The sequence below is a fragment of the Homalodisca vitripennis genome, unplaced genomic scaffold (genome assembly GCF_021130785.1).
Source record: "Homalodisca vitripennis isolate AUS2020 unplaced genomic scaffold, UT_GWSS_2.1 ScUCBcl_399;HRSCAF=2300, whole genome shotgun sequence".
Classification (NCBI taxonomy): domain Eukaryota; kingdom Metazoa; phylum Arthropoda; class Insecta; order Hemiptera; family Cicadellidae; genus Homalodisca; species Homalodisca vitripennis.
Genome location: NW_025776516.1, coordinates 63,008 through 89,334, shown reverse-complemented (window position 1 = coordinate 89,334; position 26,327 = coordinate 63,008). Strand labels below are relative to the sequence as shown.

The 26,327-nt window shown below is 35.1% G+C and overlaps 1 protein-coding gene across 1 annotated transcript in view; it reads left to right on the top strand.

Annotated features, from left to right (window-relative positions):
* Positions 1–8,531: 8,531 nt before the first annotated feature.
* The window catches only part of LOC124370657 (quinone oxidoreductase-like), a 33,382-nt gene continuing 15,586 nt past the window's right edge, over positions 8,532–26,327 (top strand). Inside the window, 6 exon segments of the mRNA XM_046828945.1 lie at positions 8,532–8,732; positions 14,004–14,130; positions 16,408–16,547; positions 16,549–16,576; positions 16,881–17,044; positions 25,154–25,242. Of these exon segments, the coding sequence (XP_046684901.1) occupies positions 8,653–8,732; positions 14,004–14,130; positions 16,408–16,547; positions 16,549–16,576; positions 16,881–17,044; positions 25,154–25,242 (628 nt within the window). The 5' untranslated portion in view covers positions 8,532–8,652.

Genomic DNA, 26,327 nt, shown 5'->3' with positions numbered 1-26,327 from the left:
TAAAACCCCACTTTTTGGGTTTTTTCTTTAAGTACTGCTTAGCTCTTGATCTACCCTTGAATGGAATTATGGCCTCGTCTACAGCAAGAAATTCTGGGGGAGACATGCATGTTTGAAATGTTTCATTAAGGGCTTCAATCACGGGTCGAACTTTGATGAAAAAATCTTTGTTGTCATCAGGAATTTTGTCATTGTCCACAAAATGCAAGAAACGTTTAATTTTTTCGAATCTCTTCAGTGGCATTGAATCAGCTATGAGGTCCATTCTCAATGCAGGTAATGATGACCAATATAGCCTAATGTTTGGATAATGTATGTATGTCATGATTAGGTTTATTGCTAGGAAAACCTTAATTTCTTGGCTACTAACAGTGAAGTCTACTTCTCCATTTTGAGATGCATATCGAGTTGTCTCTCTCGTAATTATATCAATAAGTTCCTCTGTAAATAAATTAGAAAAGAAATACAGTGGTGATTCAATACCATTAGAATCAGTTAGATTAAACTCTTTTTGGCCCTGAAATGGTGGAATATTTACATTCAAATTATTGTCCTTAGCGTTCCCAAACAGGATGATTAGCATTGGACTTTTTTTGTCTCTTCTGTCTATTTGTTTTAGGTTTAGAATTTTGAATATGTAAAGTTGTAGATCGTTGTTGAACAGTAGGTGCAGTACTAGGTGAAATAGGTTTATCAGGTGTTGCTTGTGGTATATCAGGTGTTGCTTGTGGTATATCAGGTGGAATGTTGGGTGTAATGTTAGACACTTCATGTACACATTCCGTAATAGAGAGTTGGTGATCGTCAATCTGGTCACTCACACTGTCTTCTAGTAAGCTAATGTTATTTTGCAGGCTTACATTTTGTTCATTGTCATTTGGTGGGTCCACTTCTTCTTCAATGAAGAACTCCAGTATGTCTTGATTGTTAATTTCGAAAGTAGCACGATTTCTTTGGTTGCTTCTGACTTCTTGTAGTACATCTTCATTGTCGCCAGAGTCATCTGAATCACTATCATTATCAGAGAATTCTAAATCTGAGCTATTTGGATTCTCCATATTAACTAACACTTGTTCAATAAAGTCTGGATTTGATGCCAAATTCCATGATCTACTCATTTTAGTCACAACTTGAAGGAATAAACACTGTAAAATTGAATGTTTATTCTAGAAGCTAAATTTTGAATTGGGAACTTGCCAATCATACAAATATTCTATTCCATAACTAGGCTTAAGACTTTGCTTCGGATGTTATGAATCAAAGTTCGTACTACTATAAAAGTAAAAATACATTTATATTTTGTGTATTCTTGCATAAGTTGAATAGACGAACTACTATCTAAAAAACTGTTACAGATAGACAGACAATGTCCAAATACCATCCAAGTTAGAGCTAAGTACCCAAATGAGTACATTAATACTGACCTCTATTCGAGCTTTGTACCCAAATGAGTACATTTCAAAAATTACTTATATTTATTTCCCTGACTCTAAATTGGCTTAAATTAGGTAATAATATTGAAATTAATAGTATTTGGCACCTTAATATAAAATTCTTATGCAAGTACTCACAAGATATATAATCTAAAACACTTCACCAAAACTCACGAAACACCAAACACATCTTAACCCAGTACGCCTTCAAAACAACTGGTCCAGCTGACACAGAAAACATGTGCAGCAAAATGTATTCAGTGTAGCCAACTTATGGTATGTTAATGGTTAGTATTGAGTACATTTCTCATAAGATGGCTCTTAAATAATATTGAAATAAAATATAAAAGTTAATGTACCCATATGAGCCTTGCTCCTTGAAGAGGTTAAATGGATAACTAAACCATTATCTTAGGCGTGTAATTTTGTAAACAGCTATATAAAATGATTGATTTTTAAAAGTACTAAGGCAATACATCTCTGGACAGTAAAAATAAGGCAACAAAATCAATGGCCTCCTGTCGAGAACCATAATTAGGGATAACGGGTACTATATCTCAGTCCTTGGTATAATATAATGGGAGGTTAGCTCTGCACCAGTCAAATCGGGCAGTTGTAGCACGTCCTTATGTTCAATCTAGGCTGTCTTTAACGCTAGAACAGAACGCACATTGGAGGAGTAACCTGTCGGAAGTGTGTCGCGAGTCAATTTGCTCTTACAATTTTGTCTAACACTTACCTCTCAATTTATTCGATGAGCTACCGCATTCGGAAGGAGCGCCTCTGTCGATATCACGTGACGTCGCGGGCCACTTTGTCGTTGGCATGTCAAATTTTATGTCCTACGACAACCTTCAGAAGTAAATAATCCACCCATGCGCATATAATGGGAAATTAACCTAACCCTACTTTAATCGCGTGCATAGTATGTTTGCTTGTGCTGTTTTGTGTCACATGTTCCTTTCAAAATGGTAGAAGAATATAATGGAAGAAGTGGTGTGTTGACAAACTTATATAACACTTTCAGCCCCATATGTAGGCTATAAATATGATACACGTTGCATTATGAGCTCATGTCCAGTTGCATCATTTTGATAAGGCGCGCTGTAAAACCCAGCCAAAAAGTGTAAAAGTTTATCTCCAGCCCAAGGCTTACTAACATGTGAAATAATTCCTCTGATTACCTTCATGCATGAAAAACAAAATAACTGAATAATTACATTCATAGAGCTTTTTTACTGTGCATCATTATGATGCGTATGGGCCATAATGTATGTTTGTTTTCTTTTATCCCACACTGGTCCACTGTGAGTCAATATGATACACATTTTAAAATTTCAACATGTGCATCATTTTGGCTCACGGAGCTGAAAAGTTTAAGAAAGTTATTTTTGCCTATTCTATTATTTCTAGCTTAATGAAATCAACTGTTTTGGCAGTAAGTGTTTATGGTAGATTAGGTTAGGTATAGGTTTTTTTGGTGATGTATTTTAGGTTAGGTTATATCTCAATAGAAATAAATAAAAATGGTTTGTTCATTATACGGTTTCCGTCTAAAGTTATGTTAGGAAAATTATAGTCAAATAGATATAACTTTCGTATCGGCGTGGTGGGGCGTTCTGACTTTGGAGTGAGAGGGAGAACTGCCTTGTTGGCTACCTGACCAATAGGAGCGAGGAGCGTCTGACGCGGTTGCCATAGCAACAGGCACTGTTGCCACATCGGCAAAGGCATATTGGCAAAAGCGGTAGGCTTATTTTACTGCACGCTGGTACATCTGGAGGGTTTGTTTACTAATTTATTGCTTGTTATTTGCTTCAAAGCAAACCACAGACTACCATGAAGAAATTGAACCATGACACTTTTTCAAAATGGTTTAGAGAATCACTTCTACCTAACCTTTCTGCTCCATCGGTTATTGTTATGGACAACACTCCATACCACTCCAAGGTTTTAGATAAGGCCCCAACGCAACGTAACAAAAAAGTGGAAATTCAGGCGTGGCTTCGCGATAAATATATTCGTGCTGTGAATGCAATATTAGGTTTTCAGAGTACCCAAACTATTTGTCCTTCACGATATCCGAATTATTTAGTAGTTGTAGATTATTGTATAGTATAATGGTAACATATTAATATCGCACATATTTGTGTTAAGTTAGAGAAATTTCGTTTTCTGATTACTAGTGTAAACAATCAAGAGACAACACACAATGACGCGTTGTTTGTTGGTAAGTACGCTGGCGCGCACCGTCTGGCCGCACTTTTCTCTTCTCAGTGTTCGGTAAGAAAGTGACCGCTCAAGGCAGTGCCCGCACCAACACGGCATCAGTCTCCCCACTGCTTGCTGCCCCTCCACACGCTTCCAATACGGAAGTTACATCTATTCAACTATAATAGTCCCATAAATTTCAATACTTTACCTAGCCTAATTTACATAATGTACCCTAACCTGATTGTATGATATAATAGATACTAGATAACCTGCTAATAAATTTGTTTGCTTCGGAAAGATTTACTATGAACAGATTTTATTTTACAATTTGGATATTTTTCAAGTAGGCTACTACATCTTCCTTTTTTTTACAGATCGATGTTTTTTTTAAATTCAATTCATGCATAGATGTACTTATGCTCTAGATATGACCAAGACACTGTTCTAACTTGAGGTGTTTTTCTTTGCAGTTTGTAACCGGCCCTTGGTTACGTTCGTAGCAAAAGTAAATCTCTCCCTGGGCTTCAACGAATTTCAGTACACGATCAAAACGTAAATTGTCATCCTTCCAGCCCTAAGCGTGTCGTTAGCAAATATTTCACCAGCTCCTCTCTGAATGCTACAATGTCCACTGGAGCAAGTACAGTAGATTTATAGATTGTGGGCATTTACAACAGCTGTATTGGTCAACGTACCAAACATTACCTTTCTGTACCATTTCAACCCTCTACAAAACAGATTACAGATGTTCCATAAGAGGAAAGTTGATCAGAAACATCCATAAAGGTTTGTACTGCAAATCAGAAGGTGGATTATTTCACATTACTTCTTTTGTTCCTAGTTTCTGTCAGTTTAGGAACATCTTTTAGATGTAAGAAACATTGAATTCCTTTTGTCCTTCCATTTTCCCATTATTACTCCTGTGTTGCTTTCCTTGGGAACCATTTCTCCTTTGTCTAGCTCTTTTTTCTCATAGAGTGGAATTTCCTCTTTTTACGTAGTGTTCAAACCAGATGTGTTTTGTTGTCATTTAGGCTAAGGGCCAGATGGACACTCATGTAATAGTTGTATATAAGGTACGTCCTTCTCCCAATAATGGGCTCAACTAATTCCGTGACTGTGTTCTTCGAAGCTAACTGACCACGGGGAATGGCTTCTTTTCCACTTCATACATTATTCCAGGTGTAACCGTCTGCTAGGCATAATTTTAATAATTTAATACCAACTCGATGTATCTTACTTGGCACAAACTTAAACTTCAACCTTTCACGGAACGGAATCATTGTTTCATCAATGCAAATTTCCTCAAAAGGATTGATTGCATTTTGAAATTTAGCATTTAGTACATTGATCAGTGTGGTCTTCCAGAAAGTCATTTGGATCAGAAATGTCATTGTTGAAAATGTGTACCTATCGAACTTCTTAGTTTTGGCTTTCTATCAAGATCCATAACACAACGTCAAAAACGTCAGCAATTCTTCCTTATGTACGGCCATTTTTCTAAAATGTAACAACTATTTTCTTTCAATACAATTATAATTGAACACTACCTGGCATACCGATTTGTTTCATTTACAATTATATCCATACTTCATCCTCAATGAATAGAGAGTAGAACTCAAAAGGTGAATTGTCACCTAGTTTGGCCTGTACAGCATCAGATACACCCGGAGGCTGCCTTTAAATAACCTTCAACTTTGTGCCAGATCACAACATCGCCGTCTTTACTTACCAACATCTCATCATCTTCTTCATCGCTATAATTTATTTTACGGTTTACTAAAGGTTTTTCCTTTTCTGTTAAGTCTATTTCCATTTGATTGTGGTTAGGTTGCTCCATCCATCACTTTTGTATTCAATGTCTGTGAAATGCACTGCTGGATCATCTGAATCACTTCAATTTTGAAATAAACTCGGTACACTATCACTGCTGCTTTCATGGTCAGTTGGGCTCTGTCTTCAGAATTAATATTTCATAAAGGAATTATACAAAACAACACACATACTTCAAACAAAGATCTGGGCAAAACAGATGTTTTTGTAAACGATGCTGTGTTGCAAAACGCCAATCAATTATTGACCCATCACTGCCCTGTAGTCCCTCAGCCCCACGCCCCACACAACACAGTATGCTATGCAGTTTTAATGTGTAAGTGTGCACCAAAAAGACTCACAGCTCGACTACAACAGTATTTTTGTGTGAAGCAAATGATGCACACGGGGCTCATTGCAAAATAGTGTGGATCAAATATATACACATTGGATTAGGCGCATGGTAATCAAAAAGCGTGAGCTAGTCTAGTTTTTTTTACTTGGGGCTGAAAATGTTAATGTAGAGCTAAAGCTAGTACTGTATGATATCACTAGAAAAAAATCATCAAAACAAGGATGAAACATTTTCAACATCTTGACAAACCAACGTAAGCACTCTGCGACATTATTTTTTTCTTACTTATTTACGCTGAAGGTTTAACATGAAACTAGTTATTTTTGGCTCGAATTAAAATGTGTCTCTGTCGCAAGCTTCAGCAGCAAACTTACAAAACGCTTTCGACAAAATGACTCGTAACACTTATTTCCGACGGTTCACTCCTCAACTGTGCGTCCAACATAAGGGAACTCCATCCACCTTCCTTTTGCCTGTGACTGCGCTGCAATCGTCGTTTTGTTTTCCTATGCCAGTGCTTTCAAATAAACAAAATCGATTTAAAAGGGCTTAAAAATGTATAACTAAGTCTCCATACAGAATTTAGTGTACTTTTTAATAACGAGTTGTGTCTTTGTTTCATTTATGAAAAGGGTTAATGGATTGTGTTAACTTTAAAGAATGTCAAATATTAGTTCTTTTAGTTGTGCCACTATAAAAGCTTTGAAAATAGTAAGCAATATGGATGTTATATAATTATGGCAACATCATAATTTGTAATTTTTTAAAGTATGCCTAATTGAATTGTAGATATAAAAGTTACATATATGAAATAGAGTTAATTTGTACTCATCTTTATAATAAATAAATTATAAGATTCAATTGCCTCATTGATAAAAAAATATCACGTATTTAATAATAAATATTTATTACTTCTAGATTATTTGCAAGCTGATGTAGAAGCACCATAAAAGTAAATTTTTTAATTGACAAAGTTGATTGATAAGAAAAGGGCCACATTTTAGGACTTGCCTTCTCTGGAAAACTATGTAGTTGCGGCTCTGTTCTCCACTATTTCTGGCAATCAAAATCCAAATGATAGTGACCAAGACAAATGCTCTTCAAGTAAATATGATAGCATGTTCCTTCTAGGAGTTTCAAGAATCTAAAATCTGTGTTACAATGAACTAATGCAGGTGAGAAACTACTGTTTTAAAATTTCTGGACCACTTTACCTGATTTTAAGGGATAGTTACAACAAACACCAAAAAGATGGACAAGTGGTTTAGTAGCGCATTGCACAGTCTGTGACTGTAACATTACTAGACATAAGTGAAATTTCTAAATATTAAAACTCTAAAAGACATACAACTAAAGCGAAAGAAATTCAAAGTAATGTTCTGTTCTAAAAAATGATATAGAATACAAATAAGAAAAGTGAAGAGGGCTCAGTCAAAATTGGCTGGCTTGATAATTTCACAAAACTTACATTTTAGCATGATGGACACTATAATTCCTTTGCTAAAAAAATCCCCATTGTTCAAACACTATTTAAAAGACTATATTTAAAGAAACGAAGCCACAGGCTTTGTAAAACAGCACTCTGTGAAACTTTTTGTTTTCAAGATTTTTTGATATTTTCAAGAGATTTTGTATTCAAAACTTAGACAAATGTGTACACTTCATATAGTAGTCCGGATACAAGAAGCACGCAAACTAACCTTTTTGTATGTATGAGGTTTTAGTCAGCACTCCAGACGAACTACTGTACGTCTTATCGATTCTGTCAACTTAAAAATATTCTCTTAGAAAACTTTATTGGCGTTAACTCAGATACTACCAATATGAATTTCTATACTATTACATTGAAGTAATTGTTGATGTAAAGTGTTCTTGTCACATGATACATTTAGCGTAATCTAAAACGTGTTAACAACTTCCTAGACTTATTGATTTATTAAGGAACCTTGAGCCTCATTTCAATCGGTGTTCGGGGAAAGCGACACAAGTTCAGGAAATTCCAAGAATGTTTTCCACAGTAGTTCACAAAACTCTTTCTCCAGAATTAACTAGAGGACGTCTCTAAAGGCAATTTTATAATATAAACCCCAGCCCTTAAAGCATATTTACGAGTAATTATGTTTTAGGATCCACCTTACATTATATAGCAAATGATAGCAACAATGTAAACTAAGTTCATTATAATTTATTTGGAGTGTAAATTAGTATCTTTTGGAGATTTTAATACGTTTCAGAATGAACAACCTCTTTTTTACAAATTAATGGAAGAAGTTAAATAAAACTGTAGAAGAATATATGTGGTCGTTTTTATGAGTACAAATTATGTTATAGCAATGAAAACTTTAGAAATTGATCAAACAGCAATTAAAAATTATTATCAAATGAAGATATACCTGGAAATTAAAGAACATGAAACGTCAATGAGCCATAAAATAACCGTAAAGTGGACCAGATTATTACAGGTGTCGCAATATTTACATTTAACTAATTAAATAAATGTTTGACTTTGTAATATTTCATCGAACTTTTTACAAATACTTAGTTAAGTTTGTTACGGTAGTTCAGAGGTTCCCATGTTCTAAACATGAAAGAGGTCTGTGTGGAAATCGCCTGTGCTATTAGATCGTGTAAATTGGGAAATGTAGGTTTGAGTAATTTTGAATTAGGTTGGGGGTAGTAAGACGCCGTACTGTTGGCGACACTGATTGTTACTGATACTGATTACAAAGGTCCAAAAATGAATAACCTATGTGTTTGTTAAGCAAAACTTTAATGTTGTAAGTCAATGTTTTATGTTGTAACACATATTTAATTTGATTAATACAACGGAATATTTTAATGTCTGGAGTAATATTAAAAAGTGTGACTTGCTCACTATGTTTATTAAATACATTAACCAGTTCAACTCTTGGGTTCAGGTAAGGTTAAAAGCAAATCTATAGCATAGCATGTATTTTTTACTTAGTGTAGTTTTTGAATTATACCACATTCAGCTTTGCATTAATTTTATCTGTGTCAGATTATGACTATAAAAGCTAGTAATATTTAGTTATTTGTGTAACTTGATACATGGAAAAATGTATCATCCTCCAGACAAACTGTTTGTGAAGTGGGATTTACAAACAATTAACTTGGATAATGTTTACTTTAGCTATGTTATTGAAAACGATCTAAATCACTTTTAAGAATTTCTTAAAGTATTATACTTATATTTCCAGAATGAATGTTTAGGTGTCCTCACACCATATATTGCACAAAAATTATTCGTGTTTTTATTTGTGTTATATCTCAATTAGTCCATTAATCTATGGAAACGGGAGAAATCAGTGTTTCTAGGTTTGGGGGGGGGGGGGGAAAACTAAGGAGGGGACATCAGGGTTGTCAATATTCACATAGGAATTTGAGCTAGAAGATTAGGTCTATCAATTGCAATAATTTAAGAGGTTTTTGGTACTTTTTTCTGTTTTTTTTTTTATCATATTGGCCGCAGTTTTTAACATAGTGAAGATTATTTATTGTTTTTCCTTTGGGAATCTCCACATTGCTTTTCCTGATTGGGTAGATTTATGATTGCATAGTCATTTACAGATATAATCACTGTGCATTTCCCGATTGGTTAGATTTATGATTGCATAGTCATTTACAGATATAATCGTTGTTACTCTCCTTTGTGGTGCTAGTGAGTGATTTTTTTTTGTATATTCTATGTAAAAGTTTGGGTTGTAAGTGCACTTTAAAATGTACTACTTATTGTGTCAGAATGGACAGAAAATATGTGTTGTTTTGTTTTACTTTGTAATGTAAATTTAAATTCTTTTTGTACTTCTACAGTAGTGGTTAGTGGCCATTGCTCTGCTACATAGAATAATATGGTTAGTTGATTTGTAATATCTTTTTAAAAATGATCTACCTTTTGGAGTTTTTTTTTTCTGGTCGGTACATCTCAAGGGATGTTAATCATTCTGCTTCCGTGTTGCTGATGGCTGGAGGCATTACTGTCAGTCCGTTTAATTACTAGTTTTTTTCACAAGATTACAAAATTATTTTTGGTCTTTCCAAAATTAAATTGTATTGAACATTTATTTTAAGCATTGTGAAAAACATGAAATATTGTGAAGTGGCTAAAGCAAACGTTTACTGTTATATTATGTATCTAAAGATAGCGTAATTGCTGATATTAGCAATGACCAATATGAAGTTGACTCACAGCTGCAACAAGATCACATCATGCACAGAGCAAATATAGCAATGAAAGTTGCTCCGTGCGAGGAAAGTAAATTGCAAATTAATTCATGCTTTTAATGTTCTACAACTTTTGTATTTGTCATTTTTACCTCCTCTACTTTTATTATTTTACATATATTTGAAAGTGTTATGAATTTATGCCAACCATTAAGGTCTTCAAAACATCTGTTGTTGAAAGTAACCTTCAAAAATAATAATGTATATTCAGTTTTATATTTAGCTGACAGCTACTCGTGAAAGAAATATATACCTTTCTGTTTACTTTGCTACAAGGCTTATTTCTTTAGTAAGCCTCTCTCCTTTGAAAAAAGTTAAATTTATATTTTGGTTCTCCCATTGTCTGACATCATCTTTTCAATTCTCTTTATATTAGATTCATCCTTCAATATTTCAAAAAAAAGTCATTTATCATTTAAAAAAAGTTTATCCTGTGTTTATAATTTTTTATAGGGACAGCATTTTTATAGGATTATTTATTGTTAATATCTGTATTACTTTTTGTCTCATCTTTTGTAGCCCAGGGGCTGAGAGCAAATTTATAGTGTATAAACACACTATCTTGTTTTCTTGAAATCGATAGAACAGTTTCCCCCAAGAAAGAAATAGATAGTCAGCTATACTAGTTTGTGGTATAGTGAGAGGGTAATGGGGGTTTAAAAATATAAATTTATAACATTTTCTGAGATTATATTTTTATTAGCTTTAAAGCACACTTACAACCATCAGGCACATAAATAAAAATTAAATCAGCATCACATAACTATACAGAACCTTAACCTCATTGTTTATACTGATATTTAGATTTGATAATACTTCAAGCTCATATGTTTTATGCCATCTAGCTGTTACAAATGAGCGGGAAGCAGCAGGTAAACAGTGTGTTTATAATCTATCTCTTGCTCTTTGCTTACTCTTATGTTACAGTTGGTTGTTGCAACTCATGAGAGTCAAAGTTGAAACCTATTTAGGTATAACTTTAAAACATGTTGCCAGAGGACAAAGTAGGTCTCAAGTGACATTAACAATCACTAGTGATGCCCATCGGCTATCAGCAGTCACTCCTTGGAATCACCGGAGTGGATTCCAAGGAGTCACCAGTGATCAGTGATACCAATGGGACCGAACAACAAACATGTAAAATACACCTGTGGGAATCAACGTGTCACAATTTCCGTTGTTTTCTTTCAGTCTCTTTATTTTGTTGTTTGGCGGTGGTATATAACTATTGTTTGTGCATCTAGTGGTCAATTTTAAGTGTATGTTTTAAGACTATGGCTTTTAGGAAGTTTCTTTTCACTGGCATCATTGGTTTTCCAGATGTTGGCATTCCATGTATCAACTAATAATTTTAGAATACGTTGGAATTGGATCTTCAAAATGTCTTATTCAAAGTTAAACTAAAAAAGAAAAATATCTAGACAAAAATGTTCAAGAAATATTTTAAAATTTTCAAGTCGTAATATAAAACTTTATACTTTTTCTAATATGAAGATTCTTCAGAAAAATTAAAGTGAATTATACGCTGAATGAGTATAGCCTTATATGATATGTAACAATGATTATACAAATGTTTTTGTAAAATGCTAAGACTATAGACTTGGCAGTTTTAAGACATGCCTCTGGTCAAAGACATAGCAAATTTTGAATAGGCTGTTAGCAAATAGTCTGTCAGTGAAAGGGTTAAAAATAACAAAAACAATTGTATTTAAACACCAAAAAAACTAAATATAAAACTGAGTAAGTTATTTCGGAGCACTATGTCCTCCGACATTTTAATATGAAAGTTTTGCGTATTTAACTAATGCCAGAAGTGTGTTTAATCAAGTCAATTATCTTATCTTCAGTCTAATACTTAATCTATAATTTAACTTTGATTGTCAGTTTTGAGGTGAATAACATCATCGGTTTTAGCATGACCTAATTCAATAGTGACATAATCAAAGAGATAAAAGCTTCTACTTTTGTAGTAATTAGTAGTATTAATTTATTGTTTGTCATAGATTATTTTTATGGGAGTGATAAGATAAGGCCTACATATGTTGTACATGTAATTTGTACAATCATTTACAGCAAAAAATTCCATTTAACTATTTTTGTTTGAAAACAATTATCATTTTTTTAGGAAGAAATTTTATTATTTATTTTATGGCTTTATCTCATATTACAATATAAGTACAGTACAGCAAAATATATAGTGAAGTTAAATGTCATATTTAACTGAAACAACATAGATCTTACTGCAAATTATTTATTCAGGAATATATCTCTGGCAGTGTCAAGTACGGTTGTTATAGAGTTTTTAGATTCTTCATGTACTCACTAGACTGTGTGTTGCCTCAGTTTAAGTTTTGACAACTAATTAATATATCGAACTATCTAACTTTATATAAATTTCTTTAACGAAAAACCACTACAACAATTAATTTTAGTCGTCTTTAAGACTTTTCATCTCTTATATTCCTTTCATCTGTAACATTAAGTGTACTTTAATTTTTAAGTGACAACTCATTAAATTTCAAAACCTCATACATTGTGATAAATGTTCTTACACAAGGAGCAGGGTTTATTACCTCTTTGTGATTTGTGTAGTGGGTACATACAAATATTTTTATTCACCATTCTATGATAACTCAAACTGACCATCAACAATTTTTGGATTTGATTGTCAATGAAAATCTTAGATGGGACAAAGAAACAAAGAAATTACATACAAAGAGTTGCCTCAGGAATTTATGCCATCTACAGATTATGAAACAATTGTTCAAGAGAAACTTTACGCACAAAATATTTTGCCTTCCTACATTCTGCTATCTCTTATTCAGACATTCTCTGCAACATCAACGAAAATTTGGGCAGAATATTAATTTTGCAAAAACAAGCTGTAAGAATTATACTGAATTTAGATTATTCTGCACCTATTATGTGCCATTTTAAGGAACAAAGAATAATTACTGTTAATACACTTTATATGTATGAAAACAATTTTGGCAGTCAATTATTCATACCAGAATTTAAAACTTTTGGTGAACTTCCACAATTATCATACCCAAAACATGAAGAGTATTGCAATTGCCATCACAATTTTTAAAAAGAAACTTAGCTACCAGGGAAGCGGAACAAAAACATTTCAAGATAAATTTAAAAAATACCTATAGATCAACTGCTTGCAAAGAAACTGGCGCATAAGCAAATATCTGAGCAGGGGACTCCCCTCCAGTGGTGGGGAGTGGGACAAGCATCTCCTCACCTGTTTTATCAGCTGTGTGGATTGTGTCTCGCTCACACCATTTTGTTTACACTGCATCTACTTACCTATTCTATAAGTATATTGTATTTTTGTGTGTAGGCCTATACAAACGTAACATATTAATTGAACAAAGTAACGTTACCATAGACGTACACAGGGAGCTTGTATTTTGGTGTGAGGTTAGCCGCTAAGTGGCAGTGGCCAAGTCAGGGGATAGAGCAAGCGTGCGAGTGCTGAGCAGTGGAGGGGATACTAGTTAATATAATAACTGAATCAAATTAAGGCTTAATATACTGAAAAAATCTCTACAGAAATAGCTAAAGCAGATGCTTTTCTGTTCTTGGTGTGGTAAGTTTATAAGTAAAAATTTTGACACTTAAAAATCTTTGCAAAAGAAAAAATCACTTTGGACTTCGTACTGTGAGATTATTTATATAGTCACAAATACAATATTAGATGGCAGGCCCGTATTCTCCCAGGGCTCGGGCCGCCCGAGCATCGCCACAGGTCTATTTGAAGGGACTGTGACGGCAGTAGTGGGGCCCGCCAATGGTCAATATGGTCATGGTCCTGGGTAAGAGTTGTGTGTGCAGTGACAAACCGTACTGGTAATATCACTTTTAAAAATATAATCATTACCACTCAAAGTTTTTCCTATATCTGAATTTAATTATTTAATTTATGCTTATTTATATAGCTCCCTAAGGAGTCCCCTGAAGAAAATGAACTCCACCATGAAAGCAATTCGCATCCACTCATTTGGAGGACCTTCTGTGTTAAAAGTAGAAAATGATGTTCCTAGACCAATACCTTCAGAAGGGCAGGTGAGTTCTTCATAACCTTCCTTTTTAAGTTCTTTGCTATTAAGCTTTATTGGCAGAGTACAGGATATTGCAAGAGTTTTAGCTTAGAAGTTTTTGTAAGTTCTTGTGGTTTATTATTGGATTGGAAACAGTCTTGATGGGTTGAAATAATACAAACATATAAACACAGCAAGTACAAAGACATATTTACAATAATCCATGATAACAAGCTATAGGGACCAACACAAAATAAAGCAGCTATAACAATTCATTTTAGTTTTTTAACGCAATAAAAAACACATATATTGTGGTTTTTGAGTGGACATGAACTCTACCAGAAAAACTTTAAACTTTCTTATATGATTTAAACAGATAAACATACTAACGCTATTGTTCAGAAAATTATTAATGTGAATATCACAAATAAGCATGCTAATGTAAGTAGGAGTTATTGCATGTAAGTACAAAATGTATAGTATATAACTTGAGTAAAAAATACTAGAAAAGGGATATTTTAATCTTTATACACAGCCAAGCACTGGATGAAGAAGTTACTAAATTCTCTCATGAAAAATCTTTTCAAACAAATTTAGAAATTGGTTATTAATTAATTTATAGTTTTGTAGTGCGTATAATTCTCTAATTTTGTTATATTTTAGAAACATCTAGTGTAAGAAATATAATCTTTTTTACATTTTTGAAAATAATCGTACCATAGTAACAAATTTAATCTTTCTTGTATTATTAGAGGTTTATACTATACATATCATTTTTCTTCTAGAGAACCTGGATACCAGTATGTATTTTCTGAAACTAAATAAGATGTAATAGAAATTTGCTATCCCATAATGGTTTTTATACCATAATAATCTTTTCTACCATAATAGATCTGGCAATGATGAACATTCCATAAGGTCACCCTGTTTAGGGCTCTTTGCTAGTCTTATATATATATATACTAGCGGGCCCGGCGCGCTTTGCTGCGCATTTCAATAATTTTTTGCAAAAGTTGCCCGCGGCTTCGCACGCAATTTCCCGTTGAAAACAGTACACTATATTCACTTATTCTTTTTCTATCACATTCTAAACATTGCTGAGATAATTGATAGTCGTTCCATCGTGAGCCTCTTGGGCGTATTATGAAGGTATGTACCATATTCCTGCCTCTATCTAGCTGTTACCCACGGCTTCGAACGCAAATCTTAAGAACCGAAGTCCTTATATTACTTAGTAAATTTTTTTTTTTACTATAATAAATTTTAGATTAAATTAGTTATATCTCCGATGCCACGATTGAGCTTGCTTTGTTGTCTCGATCGAGAGAATATGTACACACAGAGTTTTGAGAACCATACTTCTGTCAAAAAAAACAACTAAGGTTGATTTTATAAACATTCTTTATATTTGTAGCCAACGTAAGATAGTAATTATGATATCTGCATTACTCTTCTGATCAAGCATGAGCATGGTTTATATATTAAATAAATATTGCAGTTAAAGGTGAATTTTTACGTCAAATTTGAATTGTATTATCTGGATAGTAAAGTCTATGTTTAACAGTGATTGCAAAAACAGTTTAAACAAAATTTGTCGTTTCTCTTAAGCTTACTCTATGCTTTAAAACTATAAGTGTAATATATGTTTACAAAGAACAGCTGATTAAAAATTTGAAAAGACGTTAAACATATGTTTGCTGCAATGCATTTCTTATGGGTATTTCTGTAACCAGTGGGGCGGAATCCTGAATCGGGAAAGGGATGGGCATAGCTTATAAACCTTCTCCGTGGAAAAATACATATACGTACAAAATTTTCATCATGATCGGTCCAATAGTTCACGATTCCATAAAGGACAAACATACAAACATTCATTTTTATATATATAGATATATATATATATACAATATACACCCTGTATATATAACTTGTTGAAGTAAATCCAGCCTGTTGTGCATATATGATCAGCTCATATATGGAATTGTCTTGATAGAAAATTTAGTGTGTTTCTTCAATGGCTACTTAGACGCACCACTGGTTCTTAAATCACTCTGAAATTTTGCCATAATAGAGGGGGCACAATAGATCTAGTGATTGGAATGAACTTACACGCAAGGTCATCATGTGATCATGCCAACACTTCCTTTGAAAACTTTTGAACTAATCCGAACTCATGTGACATAAATAAATGAAAATTAATTGGATCATGTAATAGACCACGTATACATGACTGCAAGTCTTTTTACAGCAGATAGTCAGCCATTATACTAATGGTTAGACCAATGATTTTTGTGTTTTACAGATACTTGTCAGAGTGCATGCTGCTGGTATCAATCCTGTAGATGCCCAAATGAGAGAACAGGCATTCTCCTTTTTGCCCAAACTTCCTCTTATCTTGGGCAAGGAAGTGGCAGGGGATGTAGTGGAAGTGGTTGATGGCAATTGATAGTTCCTCAGATCATCATTACAAGGTAATGTGTATATCTAACGTATTCAATGTGTGTTGTTTGATGACTAAAAGCATACTATTTTAATAAATATAAAATATATTTATTCAAGCATTTACAGTAAGTAGCTGATTTGTGTAGTTCTTTGTATACAAGTTGAATCAATGGTATTTATAAATAATTTACATTTCAACTCAGCTATCGTGTTCAACCTTATGTTTTTTTTTCAACACCCAAGGTGATTTCTAACTCCTTTTTTGTTTCATCAGTATTGAATATTTTGACTTTTTTTCCATTCAAAGCAAAGTTAACATGTGTTATTTGCAAGCCAGGTGACCGAGTTATCTGCTGTTTGCCCTGCGACAGTGGCTATGCGGAGTACGTAGTTTGTAATATAGCAGACACTTTGAGGTTACCATCACATGTTTCCTACGCTGAAGGTGCTGCCATCTACGTGGCTTACTTCTCTGCCTACAGGGGTCTCATTACAAAGTAAGCATTGTAGTATTAATATAATTTTACAATTCAATCTTATATTAATCAATCTTATATTCTCACAAGGAAAGTGAACTATTGTAATTAATTGCCCTTGTAGTAAATAAGCGTAGGAGATAAAATAATGTGAACACCAAAAATAGATTGTGTTACTTTTGTTCCTTATCCCCACCAAAAAAAAAGTGTTTAGCAATTATAATTGAAATATCATGTTGGGGAGCTTTTATACCACAAATATGTTCTGTATTTCTCTATCCTCTACATGTACGAGGTGTGCCAGATATAAACAGGACTGTTTATCTAAAATATTTTCTAAATAGTCATCGACTTACAATCAGTTGATGTGCAGATAGCTTGTACTGTTAGGGAGGGGAGGACTAACTGCAACTCTCTGGGATCCCTTTGCTATCAAAACAAATCATTGAACAGGAAGTGCATGACTCTGTGGAGCAGTAGATTATAATCAAGTTTTTTTTCTCAAGGAAGGGGTGTGACAACCAAAATTTTGTGGCGATTATGAGCACAGTTAGGAGGGAATACACTGTCATGAACCCATGTATTTGCTTGGCATTCATTTTATAGCAAAGATTTTCCTGAAGGGTGTGAAAAGATTGAGAACGAGAGTCATTATTATCTCCCAAGGTTGAGTGTAAACCGACGTCCAACTTTTTTTAAAATCATTAAAGAACTCAATAGAAGTTACGGGTGGGTTTTAGATCTGCTATTGGAGAATCACAAATTGTCTTTTGTAGGTTTTGCAGTGCCTCTTTGAATCGTACTGTTGCCTGTGATGAAATTTGGGTGCACCATTATGCACACAAGTTAAAAATGTGAGTATGGCATGGAGAAAAAGAGCGGTGAGAGCTGGTGAAGGCAGATATCTGCAGAAAAGATAATGTCGTCAACAATTTATCTTTTTTATTGGCAAGGTCATAATGAGGTTAATTTTCTCCAAAATTACTGCACAATATTATTACCGCAAAATTATCAAAACAAAGGAAATAGGAGCAGCAATCAACCAGAAGTGTCATTCTTCTGCACAACACTAGACGACTAATGCCTCTAGGCAAAAATTGGTTGCATTAGGATGGGAATCACTGGAACATCCGCCCCATAGCCCAGACCTTGTGACTTTTTTTTATCTCTCATAGAAGCACTCAAAGTCAAAAGTCAAATCATTTATTGCCACAAACAATACAAGGATTGCACAGGCAGAGGTCAAATTAAAGTAAAAATTATCTAAATTACTAAATTTAACATTACATACAGAACCAAAACATAACATACTAAAAACTAGTCTTTCTTCTCAAGTAAGTAATCCTGGACACTATAATATTCCTTTTGAATTAAAAATTCTTTCAATTGGCTTTTGAATTTGTTGGGCTCCTTAACATTCTTCAGATACTGTGGTAGAGAATTAAACAATGATATGCAGGAGGAATATGTTTTTATTTCTGAAAAAAGTAGTGCTATGGCGAGGTAGGGTTATGTTATTGTTGTGACGGAGGTGGTATCTATGAGTATGTGTAATATGAGAAGTAAATAAACCAAAATTCTTAATTAGAAATGTCAGGCTGTTGAGGATGTATATTGATGGAAAAGTGAGTATGCCTTTCTCTCGAAATAGCGATCTGCATGACTGATTTCCGGCCAAGTGAAAAACTATCCGAACAGCTCTCTTCTGCAACCTGAAAACATACTGCGTCTTGGTGCTTTCATGGCCCCAAATTGGTACTGCATAAGATAAATAAGGGTAAAAACAACCATGATAAGCCAACAAGAGGATGTCAGCACTTTTGAAACAGGCAAGTCGAGACAATAAAAAATACTGCTACTTAGCTTACCTGTAACTTTCTCAATATGGTTTGAGAAGTTCAGATTACGGTCAAAAACAACACCAAGATAATTAACAGTGGCTGACGGACTAAACTCGGTATCCCCTATGATAATATTCAAACATTCATTATCCAACTGGTTTCTGATTGCAAAATCAACTAGCTTGGTCTTTGCTGTATTAATACATAAAGAGTTTTCCTCCAGCCACTGAAATAATGAGCTCCCGTCTATGAAAATTTGATTCTCCAGCTGCGGTTTACTCTTACTGGAGACTACGAGGGATGTGTCATCAGCAAATAAGTACAAGTGAGAGTCCGAAATGCACCCGGCTATGTCATTTACAAAGAGGAGAAAAAATACAGGACCAAGGACCGATCCCTGGGGCACCCCGGTTCTGACAATTAGTTCTTGAGAAAGTTTTTTTTTTAGCAATCCGTCAGCATCCATATAGGGAATCTCAACCATCTGTTTTCGACCAGTCACATAAGAATGTATCCATTCAAACACATTGCCTCTCAGCCCAAGATACTCCAGTTTCCTCAAAAGCAAAGTATGATCTACCACATCGAAGGCTTTAGATAGGTCTAAAAAGAGCCCATGCACATGTTCCTTGTTATCTAGAGCCTTTGTTACGTCTGATATAAGACTAAACATTGCGTTTGTTGTAGACAGACCCTCTCTAAAGCCATACTGATGTGCATAAAGAATATTGTTTGAAATCAGAAAAGAAGATAACCTTGCAAGAAAGAGCTTCTCGAATACCTTTGAAAACGTGGATAAAATAGCTATAGGACGAAAATTATTTATGTCATGATCACTGCCATTCTTTTTATAGAGGGGTTTTACGATAGATAATTTAAGAGCTGTAGGGAATATTCCCTCCTCAAAAGAGCAATTAATCAAATATGTCAGTGGCCCAACAAGAAGATCAGCACAATTCTTCAAGAGATTAGATGATATTCCATCAAATCCCGCAGAGCTACCAGGCTTCAGCGATTTGATTACTTTAAGGACTTCTCCTTGATTTGCAGGAAAAAGAACCATCGACGAACACACTCTTTCAGCTGGGGAATAACGATAAGACATAGACCCAGATGAGTCAGCATGACTTTTAACTCTTTTGCCCACCTCAACGAAGAACGTGTTGAATCTGTCTGACACAGCCACTGGGTCCCTCAACAGTTTACCCTGCTCGTCTTTAACAAAAAGTTCTTTGAAAGCCTTTACTCTTTTTCCAGGAATCATGTCATTAACAATATTCCAAGATGCTTTTTGTTTGTTGGTGGCTTTTTGTAAATGGCTAGTAATTGAAGCAGCCTTGGCAGAGTGGACACGTCTTCTAAATTCCTTTCTAAGATCAATGAAAGATCTCTTGAGGGGATGAGTTGAGTCTAAATCCCTAGACAATGAGTAGAGGAATAACATTCTATCACGGAGGTTCTTAAGATCCTCATCAAGTTTTATCCTGCCACAATATTTTCCTTGTCCTAACTTTGGATGTTTCTTCTGGGAAGGCAATGCTGAAGCTGAACTCCACAGCAGATAGGAAACCATCAAACTTCTCGCTCACATCCCTTCCAGCCACCATTTCTTTCCAGGATTCTCTTCGAAGAAGATTTGTGAAGATGCTGATGTTATTACTGGAAAAGAATCTACAGGTTTTAAACTTTAAATTAGTGTGCTGAGGTGAAACCGATAAAGAGATGCTCTCCAATTGTGCGTGATGATCAGAAATCCCAGTGACAAGGACAGTGGATGAAGCCTGCTGTCTAGGGATATTTGTAAATATGTTGTCGATAAGAGAGCATGAACCGCCGTATTCTCTAGTGAACGAAGTAATTTCACTATAAAGGCCAAAAGATGAGACAAGTTCCACAACCTTTCCAGCACTCCCGCCGACAACTGAAAAATCCACATTGAAATCTCCGGTCAGAACCATCCACTCACCGCGCCGATTTACATGCTCCAAACAACGCTGCAATGACAGCAGAAAAGAATCATAATCAGCAGAGCCTCCACCGGGAGGTCTGTACAGACAGATCACTACCGAGGCATGACGACCGATCCCAATCCTCACTGCAGACAACTCGCACACACCCTCAACAGCAAAACCCGACACATCAAGCGGTGATACCTTGCACGAATCACGTGTTAAGATACAAACACCTCCCCTCTCCATATTGGCTCTACAAAATCCACCAGAGACACTATATCCAGGGAGACAAAATGAATCAAGTTCCGATTTTTTTAGGAAGTGCTCAGATAAGCATAGAATCTCCGGAGAGTAGAGTTCCAGCAATACTTCAATCTGGCACAGCTTGCTCTTCAATCCCTGAACGTTCTGGTGAATGATTCTGAAGCATATAGAAGGATTACTTAGGTCACCATTTCGTTTGCAGCACTCTTCTCTAAAAAAGGCTTGTCGGTTCTGGATGGGATGCGAGGGAGAGGCAAGGTATCCGAGTCATGGGAAGCCAGCTGGGGGGAGTTGGCCGAGGGGAGACAAGAGTTCTGGCCACTAATTGATACCGGAGTAGGGAGAGGCTGGGATACAATCTGACATTGAGTTGAATGTAAAGCATCTTGAGTACCCACATGTGTGGCAACAGAGGAAGTGGAGAAGCCCAGCTCAAGGACCTCTTGGATAGATTTGAAGAGAAGCTGGACGAACACTCTTTTACCAGTCAAATTGAAAGTGTAGGCCCATTCTAGAGTAATAGGATGGTCCTCTGATAGGAGTGAGGGATAAGAAAGTTATAGTTTTCAGGGAGGAGACAAGGTTCTGAATCTGGGTGTTCAGAGATGAAATTAGATTATTCAAAGAAGGCTTATCATGTCTATATGGTAAACCCACTAAGACAATGTTAGTCTTTTCAGCCACCTTTAACATAGATTTGACACAGTCAAGGAGCCCAACGATATTTGTCTCTACATCATTTGTTCCTGCAAATAATATCAGGAAGTCATTAAAATCCATATCATCAGACACCCTGTCTATCTCCTCAATAACATCACACATCCTACCACTGGGCTTAAACATAGCATAACAAATCAACAACATCATACAATCTGTCGTGTAACAAGCCGCTCAAAGAGCGACCATGGCTGTCTGAGAGGACCCTGATTTTTCGTCTCACATTAAGATTAGATGTCAACTTGAGGCCAGCTGGTACAGAGAGAAAAGATTTATTAGAGATAGGCCTTTCAGTGGATGACTTAGTTTTAGTTTTAGTAAGAAGAGGCTTAGCCCCAGCATCAGTCTGTAAGGAAAAAGACTTCACCCTTGGACTGGGTCGAGAGTACCTGTGGCTGTTAACACTTTTGTGGTTACTAGTACCAGCCTTAGACATGCTTTTCTGACTTTGGTTCGAGTGTTTAATCCATTTACCAGAAGGGTTTTTGAAAGCATGTGCAGAGTTCAGATCAGAGTCCTTAAGCTCAGCCAATACATCAAATCCATTACTAATGTTTACAGTAGGCTTAGTTACAGAGAGTGCATTACTAGATGTCTTATGACATTTCCCTTTACCCTGCACCACAGTCCACAACGGCACCATATTATGGTCCACCTCAGTCAGGTCTGTCTGGCTTGAAACAGTTCTACATGTTTGAGACTCAGCACTGGATTTTTTGGGTTGCTGGATGGTTTTACAAATAGAGGGTGGGTCACTGATGGGCTTAGGAGATAGCAAGCCAACAAACCAATCTCTGAGTGACAAGCCATCATACAAACGGGTTTTACAATAGCCCTCAACAATGAGTTTAACGTTTGTTAGGACATCAATACCACATTCAAAGCTATTCAGTTGCTTAAAGCATGGCATATCAATCAGATTGTACCCAATTTTAGCTCTTGACAAAAATATTTCTGCACTTCTCAAATTCATACCAGCAACAGAATCAAAATGGAGAGCATATTGGCTGAGCCTATCAAGAACTAAAAGGCTCCAATGCGATCCGGAGTCCTCCTTGCTAGCATCCAGGCTATCGCTAATACAACAGAAAGCAAATCTAAAACTAGAGAACTTAATAAATTCAAGTTCATGGTCCACATCTTTCTGGACTCCCTGCTTGATGAATTGAGTTATGGCTGGTCCGAGAAAAAGCACCAAGTTCTGGAGAGCAGGATCATTCCCAAAGGAGTTGAGGTACCCATCAATGATCGAATCACCAATCCATAAGTCCTTGGTTTGAGGGGGTATGGTTCCTCGAATTAGGGCTGACCTGCTGAATCTCGTTGTCAATGGTCTGGGTTGAGACAGAAGAGCCGACTCTTGAAGAGAGGAAATCATCAAGTTGACTTCTCAAAACTTGTTTTTCCTTCAAAAGTTTAGTGGCATCCGATTTTAGGCAGGCAACCTGATCGTTCAGGACCCTAAGCTCATCCTCGAGTTCAAGCCGTTGGAAGTCAGAAGTAGTTCTTGAGAGCTTAAGATCGTCCACCAATTTTAAAAGGGTTTCGTTACCAGCCCTCAACTCGCTCACCAGAAGATTGAGCGAGGCTATCTTCTCAGTGTACTTGTCTTCGACAGATTCCTCCATCAGAGAATAGCTGTTTCTAAGAACATGCAGTTCCTGTTTCAAGCTCTCATTTCTGCAGTGACATTAAGCAATTCAGGCATTGAGTCATTAGGGCTGACAATCAAAGAGTTCCCCTCAGAGACCACGGCACAAGGAAGACTGTCAGAAGAAGAGCAAACAAAATCTGGTATCTCCGGAGGTGTTATATTCGATTGTTCAGGCTCATCTCCAGTTGGTTTGGTAGAGACACCATTACAATAGTTTTCAGCCTCCGTTAGAGCGGCATTAAATGGCTTATTTCTAGCTTTCGGAATGCCATAAAGATGCCTAGTTCCATCGAAAGAAAACATACAGCGTGAGCTGCAGGTTGCAACTTCTCCCGTTCCAAAGAATTCAACCTCATATCGTGAATTTCCTCTGTCTGTCGCAACACAGTCAGCAACTCTAGCGGGCCAATGGGGATAACCCTTGATCTTGACGAAAACAATTTCTCCGGTGGTAAAGGAGACAACAGGATTAATGTTCATCGTGAATTGAGTGCCCAAAGTATAATAATAAATAATACTGTCAGTTACAAGAACAGAACAATTCCATGGAAGTATCCATAAAATTATTTTAATGTCCAAGTGACAATAAATAAGAGTATTTTATTATGAAGAAAAAAAAATGCAGGTATTATTGTAAATAAAATACGGTGTCAGCATTTATTAAATAAATATGGAAACACTATTAGTGGCTGAGAAAGTCTTAATGTTATCTGCTGCACAACAATGAGGTTCAAAGTACACCAGTTGAGTCATTAACAGCTGATGACAAGCTGTACAGGTTATCCCTTCACTGCCTGTGTATGCTTGAAAATCCAATTGCTGAAGTATTGCAGGAAACAACCACTGTAGTCAAATTTCTGAGTTTATCTTTGTGAAATAAAATAATTTTTGATCACAAAACGTCTTCTTAGGTCACAGTCACAAATACTTATTGAAAAAGAGTGCTTATCTTGGAGTTTAAAATGTGTTTTGCAAAGAAACAAATGAAAATGTGCAGTGATAAAAACATGTGCTTTTAGAAATTCTGTTACAGGTAATATTTATAATTAATTATTTTTGGCCACTTTTTTATTTTATTATTTTAACTCACTTTTTTTTGGCCAGTGTTTCGAGGATAATGAAGCTGTGGAGGTATTTGTGCTCCAGTGACCAAGAGAACGTATATGGAGTTTTACGTTGATGGGATAGAAAGCTCCCAATCCTATGGAAAAATCTATTTTAAGGGCGAGAAAAATGTTTTGAAAAGTAATACATAATTGTAAGTTTAGTCAAATAGAGTTTTAATTTTGTTTTAACTTTTCTAGTTTATATTCCCTTGTATTTAGCATTCTAATCATGGTATTGACTGCACTCTTGAAATAAAATACAAATTCTCTCCATCTCTAAAAAAGAAAATGATTCACTTTTATCCAAAGGTTTGTTAGTAAAGCATTTCCTTTTATAAAAATAAAGAGAGAATTTATATTTTATTTTAAGGGCACAGCTATTTACCCTCATCCAATTGGTTTGTATTAGGATAGGTGAGATGAAAGGGTTTTCTTCTTATTCATTTTTCAGTTACTATGATCGTTTTAAATTGTTTATGTAGGAATTATTAGAATTAGGCTATAAAAAATTACTTGTATAGTAAAATTTTGAATATAAAGTGAAGAAAGATAAGTTTCACCTTTCTCGCAAAGAACAAATTTTATGTTTTTTACAGACTGAAAATCAGGAAAGATGAGATAGTACTTGTCCATGGAGCTAGTGGGGCAGTGGGTATGGCAGCAGTGCAGATTGCCAAGGCTGTAGGTATGACAGACACAAATATTATTTTTAATATAGGTTGCTTTTTATTTGCATGTTCAATTATTGAAAGACTAAAACTGGTTTTGATATGTTATTTGGAGCATTCACTCTTACTTGAATGAGGAACCATTTTGTGAACAGTGTTTTTGTAAAGGGAGGAAGTAGATCCCTTAACATTTGATTCTCAAAACGAAAGTTGAAATTTATTTATTTAACATGTGAGAGATCACAACCACAACAGTTTGCCAAAAGTTTTGGTGTTTGGTATTATTTTTGTGAATAACAATATTTAGCAGTATGGGGCTCGTCTTATCTCATCTCATACATTTCTTCAAGTGGCAGTGACATCTGTAAGTTTTTGCTATCTCTCAAATGTTACCAATTTTAGGGTTTGTAATACTAAGTATATATATTTTAGGGTCTGTAATACTAATTATATATATAAAGAAAGAAAGACACAATACACAATATATTTACTTTGCAAACTATACGTTATTTATTAAATGTAATTTTTGTGTTTTCATTTGATAGATTTCATATGTTCAACTCCCATTATATTTTGTATTCAAAATTTCATACAAATTAAATCATACAAATCTTTTCATCACACTGCATAGTAATGGGCTACTTACCAATACAGCTGAGATCTGCAAAAGTTATTGTTTCCCTCATAGCTAAGTTCCTGATTTTTTCCCTCGCAAACATTTCTCTATGTAAAAATCCCTTTCCTTGTATAAAACAATTAAGTGTAATATTCCTTTATTTGTTTTTACAGTTCTATATTGAAACAGCTGATTCTTTCACACCAAAATGAATTATACATAAGTGCTACATTTCTTTATGGAAGATAATTACTAGACTGAATTGTCAGATTATTTTTAAACAAATTTTGTGTACGTTCTTTTTTTTTGTATGTTGAAGAAAAGTATTAATCAATACTCATCTCAAAAGTACTATTGTGTGGTTGATAGCATTATCCACACTCGTCTTCGCCTTGCATGTAAATGTAATCTCGCCATTCACTTTCGACACTAATAATGAAATGTATTATTGTCTTCATCATGGTTTAAATGTATTTTTCCCAAATT